Below are 14,486 nucleotides of genomic sequence, written 5' to 3'. Positions count from 1 at the left end.
ACTGTGAAACCAGAAACCACATCAGATCTCAGACCTTCAAAGACAGAACTAATCCTGTTCTCACCCAAACCTGATTGTAGTTCAGTCATTAAGCATTCAGCTCGACGCCCTGCAGAGCTCTGGCTTCGATTAAGAGCCTAGTGATGACTGCTTGAAGTTTGCTGCTGATATATTGCTATATGTTACTACAGGGACTATAATGATTTATTAATATAAAAAAGTGAGATTTTAAAACTTAGATATTGCATATTGAGTACGGATTTATATACTGATTACATTATAAAAATAAATGCATATATATATATATATATATATATATATATATATATATATATATATAAAATATCATGGTATTAATCATTTTTTGTTTTAGCTTTTATTTTATATTTTATTTTAAGTTTTAGTAATTTTATGCGCTTCTGTCATTTTTATTTTTAAAACATCTCTTTATAGCTTTATTTTAGTTTTAGTTTGAACAATTTTAATATGTCACCGTCAGTTTGTTTCAGTCAATTTCCATTTTAAGTTTTCCTTACAATATTGATATTTTATTTTATTTCAGTTTTTTTCAATGACCAAAAACAACTTTTTATTTACTATAACAACTGTAAACAAGATTATAATTCAATATAATATAATATGAACATGACAAATGTAGTCATCCATTTTAAGCAGTCGTTATTAAAAATATTCATAGTAATTCGTAAATTGAATATATTTGCCAAATGCCATGATTGACCAATCAGAATCTAGTATTCAAGACAGCTGTGTAAATAATAGCACTTTATAGCTACCTGAAGGCTACTGCTTCTAAAATCAATATAATACTCAATTTGTACAGAGGCATTCAGTACAAAAATATTTAAAGAAGCAAACATACATGTCTTTACACTCCTAATTTTATTTATTTATTTATTTATTTATTGTTACAAAAAAAAGAGTGTTATTGTTGTCTTCTGCTTCAGGAGAGACCTCAGTCCGGCCTCTCTTTTCATCTGTGTATTCTACCTTTTTTTTCTATCACAATACAGGTGCTGTCATCCAAACTACCATGATGTAATCCAACTGTAATCCTAAACATCAAAGAACCACACAGCTGTCATGTGTCACAAACACACACACACACAAACACACTCTCTTCAAAGACTGTTGCAATGTGTTTTGGCTAAAATTGGCTCCCGACTTTTTTTTTTTTTTTTTTAATTGTCGTTCATTTTTAAAACACTGTTAATGATATTGTAACATTTCTTAGTTAGCTCGGTTGTTTTTGCCTTTTGGCTCTGTGACAGACATTCTGGCCATATGGTTCAGCTTGAATCAGGCAGAAGACCTCCTTGTGACCTTTCAGAGTGTATAAACACAAACATTTGCATACACACATGCACAAACACAATCATATGACTGTTGAGCAAATGGGATTCATGAACAGAGCAGTTTATCTTGTATTTTATGTTATTAAGTACACAAACAAATAAACTTATAGCAGCTTGTATCATTATGTTAACAAGCTTGTGCTATTATATGCATTATTTACACAAATACACATTGTTATTATATCTAAAAGTTCAGTATTGTTGTTTACAGCATTGTATTTATAATTATAACAGTAGACATCTGCTGAATAAAATTGTTTTTAACAATGTTGCCATGCATTCTAAAGTATATAGATTGCTAATTATAGATTTAGATAGATTTTAATTGTCTTACTAGGTTTAGCATGAAGAGTCCTCAGAGTTATCTAAGGTAAGAACTGTGGAGAGACATTTCAGTCATATTTCCACTATCTTTAACACAGTTAAAAGGTCTACAGATTAGCTACTTTTGAAGTGTCAACCTATTATAACAATGAACATAATTTTACATATACATTTTCATAGTATTGTATACAATAAAACATGTATTTCAGACTTTTATCCGAAATACCATTGTTAGTCAGTTTCATTGACTGTGTTTTGAGCTCTGACCACTGTGTGGCATTGCGTTTATTAGTTTACTTGAGATGGTTACAGATCCTGTCGGGCCTATGTTTAAATATACAAATAAATAAATATATTGAATAATTGAGTGAGTGGTTGATTAAATAACTAACTTTAATAAAAGTATAAATGACTGACTGAATGAAGGAAAGAATGATTTTAACCTCGGGCTGTCGTACTTAGCTTGATTATAGTACAACAGTGCCATCACGTGGCTACTTTAATTAATGCACTAATTAATTAGTGTTTTTTTTAAATACTTACACAGGGTAGTTTTATATCAGTTATCATATAGGCTACACATGAATTGTACACATTCAAAAAAATGTTTTTGTAATAATATTAGTAAATAACATAACACTTTATATCAATTTTCATTATTTGACACCAACAACATGACAAAAATACAGATTAATACATATGTCTTTGAGTCAGGGAGACTGAAGGTCTGTGTGTAGAATGATAAAATGATTTTCCACCCTATGCAAGACACATCTTCAAACCTTTCTCTCACACCAACCATAGACGTTTCTTTTCTAAATACCAACTGCACTGCATTTTTATCAGCTACTCTTGGTAATGCTGTTATTGACAGGTGTTCTAGTACTGTTGTCATTGTGTAACTGATTGAAGGCATTAAAGCTAACTGACTTGATATCAGAGAATGTTATGAGATCTGCATACCAATTAGATTAGATTAGATTCAACTTTATTGTCATTGCACATTTGGGCACAAGGAAACGAAATACAGTACCAATCTACATGTTATATTAATCTACAGTATACGTTACACTCTCCGCCTTAAATAGTATGACTTACTTTCTTCAGTGGAACATAAAAAGTATTTTTTAAAGGGATTATTGTGTGTGTGTGTGTGTGTGTGATGGTGTATATATAGTTATACATAGGGGATAGTTCATATTTAAATATATATTTGTTGATTGAAATGAAGCTAAAATAAAATGAAAATACAAATATTAAATGAAGAACTTGAAATTGATAAATAAAAATAAATAAAAAAGAATATTAAAATTACAATTACATTTAAACCTGAAATGAAAATACTTTAAAACTAGTGCTGTATAACTAGTGTATATTATCAAACATATGGAGCAGTGCAAAAAAGAGGTTCATCTGAAAGGAGAAGCGTGAAGAGGGCACAGCGAGAAGGAGAGAGAGAGGACAACAGGCAGAGACAGGTGAGGAGAAGAGCCGGCCAGCTCTGCTGACTCAGGACATTTCAAAAGTGTTGATTTCCGCTCCATTTCTCCAGCCTCTTTGTAATTCTAATGAGAGTGTAAAAGGTGTTCGGAGCCAGAGAGGGAGTAGACAGAAGAAGAGAGCAGATCAGATTAAATATCGACTGACTTCAGGCTGTCCGATGTAGACAGCCAGTGTACTGACTCATCATCTGAATACCCTGCCAGCTCGGCTGAGGAGGAGAGAAAGAAAGAGGATGAGCAGACAGAGCCGGGAGGGAGGAGAGGAGGAGAGGAGTGACCCAGGGGAGAGTGAAGAGAGCAGCGAAACATTGGGATTGTGAGGGAGGAGAGACCAGTAAACGAGACAGAAAGCATGCTGTCAGGTAATGAAGGAAGTGAAAATAAGAGATGGGATGAGAAGAAAGCAAAAGCAGCAGAGGCTGGACAGAATACAAAATAAATACAGGATCGAAACACTCAGATGAACATTTATTAAAGAGACCGGAGATCTCTGGGAAATGAGAGATAAAGGATGTTTATAAAAGTATACCAGTATTACTATGCCAACATTTAGATCTTAATTAAACACAATGTGAAGATGAAATGATTCGTTTTGAAAATTTGGTTTTAAAATAGTTTTAAAATTTGACCCAGTATAAAAAGTAACACCTACTGACTAACTAGTTACTCAACGTAGTATCAACTCTTCTCTAAACACATCGCTCTCAGAGCAAAGAAGGGACACAAATTATTATTTCTTAAAATATTTTTAAAATATTCTTTCTTTCCATTACAATTTTGGGTAAAACATCACTGGGTAAAAAGGACATTACAATTTAGGTCAATTTACGAGCATTTGGAGGAAGACGAAAACAACAAAAACATTTTCTTGACGGTTTATTAGCCGCGTGTAAGTTTAAGTGCGGCCGCAAGATGGAGACATTTAAAAAACAAAACACTGAAGGGAAACGCGGTAGTCAAATAAGGAAATGACGTGAGGTGTGCAGTGTTTCTAGTTTGGGAAGCCAGGGAGCTGGAAAAGCTTTCATGGGGCAGTTCTGCTACAGTTGTTCAGTTGTGACATGACCGATAGTAAGAAACGACAGTCAGCGAGGGCACGAAAGCAAAGGTACGTCAGTCTTCACTGTCTGAATTACTGTTAGGATATAAAGAGGTCAGAGAGAGGCAGTGGAAGCGTGTGATTTCCATCTGCTCGTGTGTCAACACATGGAACTTTTTGTCACCACCAAATATAGCCGAGAGACAAGACACCATTAACCTCAGCACGGTAGCAGGAACACGTGTAAGAACTTTTTGGTCCAAGAAGATGCATCAAGTAATGCGAATGAAAGTTAACAGATGCAACTTTACCACAGTACTTTTTCCAAAAACTTTTACTTTGTACATTTTTTTTAATCTATTCAACAGACTAAAATATTAGTGAGTGTGGATATTGATATACATGGTATGTCCTATATTTATCCATGCCTGTATTTTGTTAGCAGACTACATGTAGAGTCATTTGTCTGTCAGTCTGCTGTCAAGTGATTCTTCCTGACAGCTGAGCTTCAACAGCAGAGCTGCATTTGGATCCAGGTGTCTGAAAATGACACGTGCTTCAGCTCTTTAGTTCTCATTCCAGCCTAAATATTTGGCTCTTGAACATTTAATTGAAATTATATATGACATTTATGTTAATATGATATAAAAAGGTCTGTATTGTGCAAAAGCACTGTACGGAAACTTTACTAATAGCAATTGATTATAACTACTTCATAATAATGCAATGGATTCATTGTATGAGATACTATGCGTTTTACACTGCACAGAAGCTTCATCTGAAGCAACAGAAAGATGCATTTATACAGACTTTTAATGCAGCAGAGACAGCATAAATGCATTTACACAGAAACTACAATTGCAGAAAAATGTTTATGAAATAGTTTTAAATTTGAAGCAATATGTATAGAAACATGAAATAGAATTGAGAGTTAACCTGTCATATTTAGTCTTACATAAGTGCAAATATGATAAAACTTTATTAAATTACTTTCTCTTTATTGAACTTTATTAAATTCAGATCTGTGGTAAAACTAACTAATTCTGATCTCTGTGGTCAGGAGTTGCACAAAGATGGAAGACCGTTTGATAGGAGACCAGACAACCTTTTACTCAAAGGCAGAACACTATTGGAAGGAAGTCCCGCCCACTGTGGATGGAATGCTGGGGGGTTATGGCAGCATTTCTAACATAGACATTAATGGCTCCACAAAGTTTCTTCAAAAATTCCTTGGGGTGAGTAGTTCTAAAGTAATACTTCAATTCTGCAAGCACAAAGTAAATTGATCAAAAGTCAAGAAAATAAAGACGTTTATAAAGTTACAAAAGGTTTATATTTCAAATACTTCAAATAAAGTCGCACCTGAGTATAAGTCGCATCAGTCCAAATATATGTCATGATTAGGAAAAAAACATATAAGTCGCACCGGACTATGAGTCGCATTTATTTAGAACCAAGAACCAAGAGAAAACATTACCATCTACAGCCGCGAGAGGACGCTCTATAACAGTATTGTAGTTTTTACTGCATCTTTATATATATTTGTGTGTGTGTGAATATATTATCAAACATATGAGACATTACCAAATGTTTGAACGTTAGTGTAAATATCTTTCGCAAGTCTACTATTCTGAAGTCTTATGAACTGATTATTTGAAAGCAATATTATGAAACCGACGAACCTTTCCTTTAGATACTCAACTTTCACGTAACCACAAATGCAAGTTACTGAGAAACACACAATCACTAGGTTTTCTGTTTAACTCTAAGGAAGGCCAGGGTAAGACTGGGACAGGCTGTGCTCTGGACTGTGGCGCAGGAATCGGCCGTATCACCAAGCGCCTGCTGCTGCCCCTCTTCCGTACAGTGGACCTAGTGGACGTCACACAGGAGTTTCTGGATAAAGCTCGTTCCTACCTGGGTGAGGAGGCCAAGCGAGTGGAGAACTACTTCTGCTGTGGCCTACAAGACTTTCAGCCCCAGCCAGAACGCTACGATGTCATATGGATCCAGTGGGTGATTGGTAAGACATACAATTCATATATTTCACTACATGATCTATTTAGATATTTCTATCAATTATCTAACTGATATTTCTATTTTCTTTCACTACGTAATCTATGGCCAAATGTATCTTCTATTATATTTTGCAAACACAAATCACTCCATGTGTCTCTAGGTCACTTGACCGATGACCACCTGGTGGAATTCCTGAGGCGTTGCCGGAGCGGTCTGCGTCCAAATGGCCTGATTGTGGTGAAGGATAATGTTGCGTTTGAAGGTATCATACCTGATGATGTAGACAGCAGTGTGTGTCGGGACCTGAATGTACTACATCGCCTAGTATCCCGGGCTGGACTCAACATCATCTGTGAGGAGCAGCAGCAGAACTTCCCTGAGGAAATCTATCAGGTCCACACTCTAGCACTCAGATAGCTGTGAGCACTGAACGAGGAGGGTTTATGTGTTTGTTCAGAAGCCAATCATGTGAGAACAAGTTCAGATCAATGTTAGTTACACAAGAAGCTACGTGTTACTGCCAATGTGATCACTGTTTTAAACAAAAAAGGCACAAGTCTTGAAGGTGACATTGGGTTTTTAAGCAGGGGAGTTTTACTTGACCTCTAGAGTTTTCTAATATAAACAGCTAGGGTTCATCGGTATTATGAATCTGAATGCAAAAGTGGCTAATGGTAGCTTTCCAGATATCCAAACAGTTTTACACTCCAGTTGATCCTCAGTTTGAAGTGTACAAGGTAGAAACAATCAAGAAAAAATGTAAACCATGCTGCACTGCTTTGTTTTTATGAATGGGTGTGCTGAAGACTTGAAAAGACAGTTGATCCAAAAATGAAAACGGTCATTCACCCTCATGTTGTTCCAAACCTGTATTACATATTTTCCTCTAGTGGACAGAAAATATGATGTTTTTGGAAATGTCTGGGTTTGGTCAGTGGTCACCAAATCTGTGTGCTCATCAACATTCTTCAAAATGTTGTTTATTGTGTTCTATAAAGTCATGCAGGTTTAAAATGACATGATTGTGAGATTTGATGACAGAATTGTCATTTTGGGGTGAACTTTCCTATTTAAGATTGTTTGATCAGAGTTCAATTATGTGTCTGTGGCACTGAATGGTGTGTGTAAAACATTTTACTAACTTATATGGCAGTTTGAATCTATATTAGTTAATGTTACATGTGTGAATTTACAGCTGTTGACAGAAAACGCTTATCTGAACCATATGCTGTATTTTGCCTTGAATAAACTAATATTTTGAAGCAGTGTTTGTATGGCAGTGTTATTGGTTCTTACATTGTTTTGCTTGAAGATCACTTGTTGTCCAACACAATATTCATGTCCCCCGTACATGCTATATTTGTAAGATAATCACAGTATATCTGCTGTAATTATGAAAAAGCTGCTTGTTTTCAAACTTTTTATTGATATATTTAATGACTTTAGTACTATTGTTTCAGAAAAAAAGTTATCCATCTTGAAATTTTAATATATTAATGTTTTAGAAATGTAAATGCTTAAAGCCATCCCATAACAGTATGTGGAGGTCCTCTGGATTGAAAACCACTAATGCAGAATATACAGAATATAGAAGTGAGATGGATATGGACATATAGTTTGGTCACTATTTATTTTATGAAAAAAAAAAGAACAACTTTGGTTTCAAGTCTTTGTCCTATAGTTTTATACAACACAACTGGAAAAATGGAAGCAGCAACTACCTACTTAAAAGCTAATATCTAATCAAATTCCTGGTTTAGTGTGTGTTCATATTAACTTTAGTTACACTTACAGATCACAGCTGTATTGTCAAAGGCATTGGGGAACAACTCGGAAGAAGAAAGTGGTCAGACCCCAACACTTAACATCATTTAATCTCAGTCCAGACTCACTTTCACACATAAGGCTGTTGGATATTAAGGCTATATGTTTAATAGAGAGATCAGGACCAGGTTTCACTTTGAAATCGTTTTGCTTTCTCCATGGCATCCAGCATCTCCTGTGCCTGGTTTTCTGACATGCCACCCTCTTTCTGGAATACTTCTTTCAGTGCGTCACACACGCTCGCAGGCATCTGCTTGGCATTCCTGGGTGAAGAGGGCAGGGCAGCTCATTTTTATAATGCTCCTCATATTTACAGTACTGTCATATTGCCCTTTAACCAACTATACACGTAAGGGTTTGACATTTGCTTGCTAACAACTGAAACGTTTTAGTAGTTTGTTATTGAATGCCTAACTTGATGATAAAAAGACTTACCCTGCTATGTAAAAGAATGCATTCTTCTTTGCTATCAGATCCCATAAAAGTTTGCTTTGTTCCTTCACACGATGCTGAACGTAGATTTTTTCTTCCTGTAAATGAATCGTGTTAAAACATTTTCAGGGAAGTGTTCTTGGGACGTCCCCAGCACTGCACATTTTAGATCTTTGGCTTGTTGGACAAACCTAAGCAGTATTCTTAAGGTTGTCTGACCTGGTCTCTGGAGAAGGCTGTGACAAGGATCATCTGGCCCGCCTGCACCTTCTCCTCCCATTCTGATCCACAGTAGAAGTCTTTTGATTCAGACCGACAGCCAAAGAATAGCACATTAGCTGAAAAAGGAGACGAGACTTCAGTTAGAATGCATTATCACTTAACTGTTCTGTGTCATGACACCGTTCAGTCACTACTTCTGTATTATCATACTGTATTATAAAGCTAGAATGAAAACAAATAGGCCCCATGTCTTGATTATTGCCATTCTAAACAAATAATGCAGAATATATCAGATCTTAAGAGGAAAAGGCTAAAAAGTTTGATCACTTTCAATTTTGTTCATTTCTGAAAAACTGCTAAATCCATGAAAAATCACCCATCTTCCCCTGAGCAGCCCTCTCCTGTATGGCAGATCTGAAGGGAGCCACACCAGTTCCTGGTCCCACCATTACAACAGGGGTGTCCGGGTCCTGAGGGAAACTCAAACTTCCCTTCTTCACCCACAGTGGTACGCAAACATCTCCTAAACAGCATGCAGGACACCAATAAAATGGAATGTACAGATTTCACTTAATTTATTGGTCTGAGTACATTACTTTCTTTCAGTTTGATCAGACCAACCTTTAGAGGGGTCTAGAGATGCCAGCCAGGAAGAGCAGAGGCCTTTACGTGGCTTAAAAAGCATGCTTTTATATTTCACCACAGCAACCAAAATCTGGATGCGGTTAGGGTGTTGCTGCGGCAGAAGAGGTCAAATCAGAAAGAGATATTTATAGAAATATTATATTTACACCACTGTTCAAACATTTAGGGTTGATAATGTTTTTGAAAAAAAGTCTCTTATATTTTCTGTTTTTATATATTGTAAAATATATTCCTGTGAAAACAAAGCTGAATTTTCAGCAGCCACTGCAGTCTTCAGTGTCAGACAATCCTTTCAGAAATCATTCTAATAAGCTAATTTGGTGCTTAAAAACACAAAACTGCTGCTAAATATTTTTGTGAAAACAACAATTCTTCTTTTTCAGAATTCTTTGATGAATAATCTGAAGTTCAAAAGAATTTATTTGAATTTTGTAACATTAAAAATGTCTTTACTGTCACTTTTGATCAATTTAATGCATTCTTACTAAATAAAAATACTTATAATTAATTTATAAAAACAAACGATCTTACTAACCCCAAACATATGAACAGCAGTCTGTATAAATGTTTAACAAATATATCTGCAAATAAATATTACTGGCAAACGATTAATCACATTTAAGATAAAAGTTCTTGTTTGCATAATATATGTGTCTGGTGTATATTTATAAATCCACACACATACAGTATATCTACTGAAAATATCTATATTTATATTCATATAATTTATATTATAAATGAATCTATTTAATATATAAACAACATATTTTTCTGAAATACATGCATGTGTGTATTTATATATAGATAATAAATATGCAGAGCACACATACATATATTATGTAAACAAAATATTTTATTTCGGATGTGATTAATCGCGATTAATCACTTGACAGCACTTATATATATATATATATATATATATATATATATATATATATATATATATATATATAGAGAGAGAGAGAGAGAGAGAGAGAGAGAGAGAGAGATAGATAGATATAGATATAGATATATACATAAAAAAAATTTACCAAGAGAGAAGAGGCAATAGAGAAGGAGCGAGGCTGAATTTCTGGAAAAAGATCCAACAAGTAGTCAATGCTCAACTGGGCTGTAGTGTGAGGGAAGTCTGCCAGTACCTGAGGTCACATTAGAAAGGGATTACACCACTTTTTTACACATATAATAATAATCTTAAATAATTTGTTGGAACACAGCTCTTTCAAACTCCAGATGACAACAGAAGTCTGTATATGAGTCTACAGGCATCTCAAAAGAAAAGAGAGTTGTATGTAACATCAAGTGATCTCTGACCTCCAGGGCTGTTCGACGGGGTCGGTTGCAGTAGGAGTGAAGAGCATCCTGACCCTGAGCAGAACTGAACTCCAAAAGTTTATCACGCTCCAGCTCATTAGTGGCAAAAGTTGCCAACACCTCAAAGAAGGAACGGCGTGGAACAGCAGAAATGTCCAGGAACTGTTCCACCAGAAAGCGAACGGAGCAGGGCTGAGGAAGACGAGCAGGGACTGCTACTGCATGAAGGAGAGGAACACAGAGTTTAAAAGGGAAGACTTACTTTCTGTTCAGAGGAATTCTGACATGTGGGTTTGGAACAACATGACAGAATGTTCATTTCTTTTTAGGGTGTCAAGTCTCACCCGTGCTGCTGTCAGTGGGAGTTAGTGTGAAGTATCTCTCTGGCTCAAGTTTCAATAGTTGACAGAACTGCTCTACATCCTCTGCAGCATTACAGGGTCTCATCATTACAACATCTCCTGCACTGTACCTGTCAGAGACAGACAAAAACCTTTTAATACTATTTTGTGATGACATTTAATCTGTATGATTTGACTTGAAATATCTCATTTATGCTCACTGTATGTTGGAGCCGGTGATATCGAACTCGATATGCCTGACATCCTGGAAGTGTGAAGGATGAGTCACTCTCTGATTGAACACAAGTGGAGCTGGGAAAGGCTGCAGAGGGGTGGGAGGGGTCTGGAGATGCTCGGTCTGCTTGTCTGGGACTTCATCTAGGAAGTGGAAAACGTATCGGGGTGGAAGTCTGAAAAAGATAGATTATCCGTAATTATATGAATTGTTATCTATTTGAGTTCATTCTTTTAATAAAACATTATTTGTAGATTAGTTGACAGACTTACTTGTCTTCCTCACGGAGTGGAGCGAGGCCAGCTGGAGGAGGGTAGAGAGACAGGGTTTTCTGCCAGAACGAAATCAACCAGGGGTCAATCACACCATCTGGCCTGAGGAGTAATTAAAAGACATTGATACATCAGCTATACATGTAACACATATATTCATTATACTTTTTCCAGGATACTTTGATGAATAAAAGCAGTGTATTTGCAAAATAAGAACAGTGTTTATTCAAAATAGAAATTCTGTGTTACAGATGTACACTACTTTTCAAAAGTTTGGGGTTTGAACAGCACATGTTGATATCTGTGTTTAAACTAAACTCATTTAAGCTTTGTCAGTTTAGAGCAAACCCGCGCCTCAGAACACACGCAAATATAAGCGTTTTCTGAAGTATTGTGTTTAAATGGACAAATTCCCACAAAAATTATGTCAAAATGCCCGTTTTGTTAGGCCTAAGTATCCTACAGCAGACATAGCCGGCTGAACGGAGGCCCACTCTATCAGTGCATTCTCTTAAAGTGACAGTTTTTATATTAATCGAACAGCAACAACAAAGAAATCACTCACTGCTCTTGATTGAAAAGCTTTTGTAACTTTAATAAAGAACAATCTTTAATTTATACAGTCAACTATGCGATGCTGTTTTACATTTGATTAATTTATTACATTTCTGTACCTAAAAAGCATTTTCCCCCAAATTAACACTTGTTTATTAGTGTTAACCATGGGAGCCTACTGAATGTGGTTGCTAACCTCTTACAATGCCTAATTATGACAAGACTTACTTCCACATATTTTGAATTATAAGTGAAGAATAAACATAGACATTTAGTCAATATGTGAAGGGAATCTCTGCTCACCCCAGATCATGTTGATCATCAGCCAGTCCAACAGGCACCAGCATATTAGCACCCAGCAGGAGCAAACGCTTATGGAGCTTCTTAGCAACAAAGTTAAACCTGAATAGAGGCCCAAAACGGTCTTAGCGTTGTTTGTTGTGTAACATACAAACACCAGTGACATCAGTTCTAAAAGATTAATTATCCTTTCAGATTAATTGAAATGGAAAAAAAAAAGTGCAGATACAAAAAAAAAAAAAAAAACACATCCAAGGAAAAAGAAAGGCTTTGTAAGCAGCACATCTGCTCAGTCATCATACTTTGGATACGAGGAGTCTCCAAGGCCCAGCACAGCACAGTCAAGACGACAAAGAGAGTCAGCAGGCAAAGACTTCCTGAACAGAAATCTCCAGAATTTCTACACAAAGCAAATATAATATTTAAATATATGGAATGTATTATGTAATATGAAAGTCTGATGGCTAAATTCTGTTGCTTATAGTCTTACCTTCATATTGTCTGGAGGATCCCCTTGCCCTGTGGTGGCACAGACAAACACTACCAGAGACTCTGAGATCAGGTTCGCCTAACGAGTAGACATATTCAACCCAAAAATGAAAATTCTCTCATTAAGCACTCACCCTCATGTTATTCAAAACCTGTAAGACCTTTGTTCATTTTTGGAACACAAAATTAAGATATTTGTTGATGAAATCCAAGAGCTCTCTGACCCACAAAAAGTATTCTTGTAACTTTGTAAAATTACAGTTGAACCACTGGTGTCACATTGACGTTTCTGGACCTGGGAACATTTCAGTTGCTTTCAATGGAAGGTCAGAGATCACTCAAATTTCATAAAAAAATATCTGCATTTGTATTAGTTTGTGTAAACTATACCTTTAACAGAGCAAAAGAGCTTATGAGTTTTAGCATTACTGTTAACCAATAAACCCCAAACCCCACACCCCAACACAGTGCAGATATTCGCATGTCTGTGTATGACTGCAGACTAAATAGGCATCGTGCACTGACCACATTATAACTGTCCAGAGCTTCCACTCGGACTCTCATCCGCCTCCTCTGCGCCTGGCGGCCGATCCGCTCCGCGGTGTCCTGCGCTGAGCCCGTCTGACTCCCGTACAGAACCAGCAGAGCGTGCGCGCTCATGTTCTCACTGGAATCAGACAACTGATCAGAGGAGCAAATACATGCAGCAATGTTTTTTTTTTTCACCAAGTCAGAATATATATATATATATTTTTTTTTTGAACACAGAACAAATAACATACATATAGTACAGAGCATAGGACAGTCAGTGTAATATAAAATGACATTAATTACAGAGTTACAGGGGATCTAAAGAAAATTTCATAATATTTTAAATATGTTAATGACTTTTAGTTTTTACATGCAGCAATGTTTAGTGTGGGTTCTTGGGCAATCAACGTCAGCTAAAAACAGTACACTATAAAATACAATACTGAACAGAACTTTTTATGAGACTGTATCAATAGTTAGTTGTAGAACAGACGAATGTAAAGGCATGTCAGTGGCAGCTATGAGTCGCCCACCGTCTACGTGACGATTCTCATGCAAAACCCTGCATGATCCAGTGATCTACGATACAGAAAATATTGTATAGTGTAAGACATCGAGTGGCTTACCTACAGATATAAGTACTTTAAGTGATACCCTGACTTTCGTCTGGATAATGTAGAACTTATGTAAAAAATATATATAATAATAATGTAGAACAGACTTCAGCGGGACATCTGCATGTTGTCATCATGGAGCGCTTTACGGCAGAGCTCAGGTTCCATCCGGTCCGACGTCAGTTTACGACAGTTGTGCAATTCACTCACGACGCTGCAACCATCTTTCTTTTACTGTCTATGGCAACCATAGACAAGTGAAGCATAGTATTTTAGACTAATTTGTATATAAACTATAAATATAAACACGGACACTGCAGAGATTCTTCATATCAATTCTTTATATTGTAGAAACTGCATACTATTTATCCTAATATTTCAAACACTCATAATTACCACACATTTTTTCACAAATGGGGATATTTAAAAAAATATTTCTTTGTTGTTAAAAACCA

At 36.0% G+C, this 14,486-nt stretch overlaps 2 protein-coding genes across 8 annotated transcripts; one reads left to right on the top strand and one right to left on the bottom strand.

Moving 5' to 3' along the window:
- The first annotated feature begins 3,376 nt into the window (after positions 1-3,376).
- On the top strand, positions 3,377-7,524 carry ntmt1 (N-terminal Xaa-Pro-Lys N-methyltransferase 1). 3 transcript variants are annotated; one of them, XM_026211652.1, is made up of 4 exons: positions 3,377-3,561; positions 5,299-5,473; positions 6,009-6,261; positions 6,418-7,524. In XM_026211652.1, exons 2-4 carry the CDS (start codon positions 5,312-5,314, stop codon positions 6,672-6,674), a joined length of 672 nt encoding a protein of 223 aa, XP_026067437.1. In that variant the 5' UTR covers positions 3,377-3,561; positions 5,299-5,311; the 3' UTR covers positions 6,675-7,524. The 3 variants fall into 3 exon arrangements, with proteins under 3 accessions (XP_026067437.1, XP_026067436.1, XP_026067438.1); XM_026211651.1 differs by lacking the exon at positions 3,377-3,561 and adding an exon at positions 4,139-4,307; XM_026211653.1 differs by lacking the exon at positions 3,377-3,561 and adding an exon at positions 4,349-4,481.
- A 139-nt stretch (positions 7,525-7,663) lies between these two features.
- Positions 7,664-14,442, bottom strand: ndor1 (NADPH dependent diflavin oxidoreductase 1). 5 transcript variants are annotated; one of them, XM_026211646.1, is made up of 16 exons: positions 14,428-14,442; positions 14,139-14,245; positions 13,412-13,553; positions 12,888-12,965; positions 12,700-12,797; positions 12,401-12,499; positions 11,543-11,644; positions 11,257-11,445; positions 11,039-11,166; positions 10,695-10,912; positions 10,412-10,519; positions 9,357-9,471; positions 9,112-9,258; positions 8,733-8,851; positions 8,517-8,611; positions 8,200-8,344 (listed from the first exon to the last, which is right to left on the bottom strand). In XM_026211646.1, the coding sequence occupies exons 3-16, from the start codon at positions 13,544-13,546 to the stop codon at positions 8,200-8,202; spliced, it is 1,776 nt and encodes a 591-aa protein (XP_026067431.1). In that variant the 5' UTR covers positions 13,547-13,553; positions 14,139-14,245; positions 14,428-14,442. The 5 variants fall into 5 exon arrangements, with proteins under 5 accessions (XP_026067432.1, XP_026067428.1, XP_026067431.1 ...); XM_026211647.1 differs by lacking the exon at positions 14,428-14,442 and having other exon boundaries at positions 7,664-8,344; positions 10,695-10,909; positions 14,044-14,202; XM_026211645.1 differs by lacking the exon at positions 14,428-14,442 and having other exon boundaries at positions 14,048-14,204.
- Between the last annotated feature and the right edge of the window lie 44 nt (positions 14,443-14,486).

This window comes from Carassius auratus, chromosome 30 (assembly GCF_003368295.1).
Source record: "Carassius auratus strain Wakin chromosome 30, ASM336829v1, whole genome shotgun sequence".
Lineage (NCBI taxonomy): Eukaryota > Metazoa > Chordata > Actinopteri > Cypriniformes > Cyprinidae > Carassius > Carassius auratus.
The sequence above is the reverse complement of the archived record's forward strand: the minus strand, read 5'-3'. Positions and strand labels throughout refer to the sequence as shown.

Excerpts from the sequence above, each read along its gene's own strand:
- ntmt1 (XM_026211651.1), top strand. The coding sequence starts at position 4,261 with ATGACCGATAGTAAGAAACGACAGTCAGCGAGGGCACGAAAGCAAAG. Across the intron at positions 4,308-5,298 it reads GCGAGGGCACGAAAGCAAAG|GAGTTGCACAAAGATGGAAG; the intron begins GTACGTCAGTCT and ends CTCTGTGGTCAG. Across the intron at positions 6,262-6,417 it reads ATGGATCCAGTGGGTGATTG|GTCACTTGACCGATGACCAC; the intron begins GTAAGACATACA and ends ATGTGTCTCTAG.
- ndor1 (XM_026211646.1), bottom strand. The coding sequence starts at position 13,546 with ATGAGCGCGCACGCTCTGCTGGTTCTGTACGGGAGTCAGACGGGCTCA. Across the intron at positions 12,500-12,699 it reads GGAGACTCCTCGTATCCAAA|GTTTAACTTTGTTGCTAAGA; the intron begins GTATGATGACTG and ends GCCTCTATTCAG. Across the intron at positions 9,472-10,411 it reads CTATTGCCTCTTCTCTCTTG|CAACACCCTAACCGCATCCA; the intron begins GTAAATTTTTTT and ends CTTCTGCCGCAG.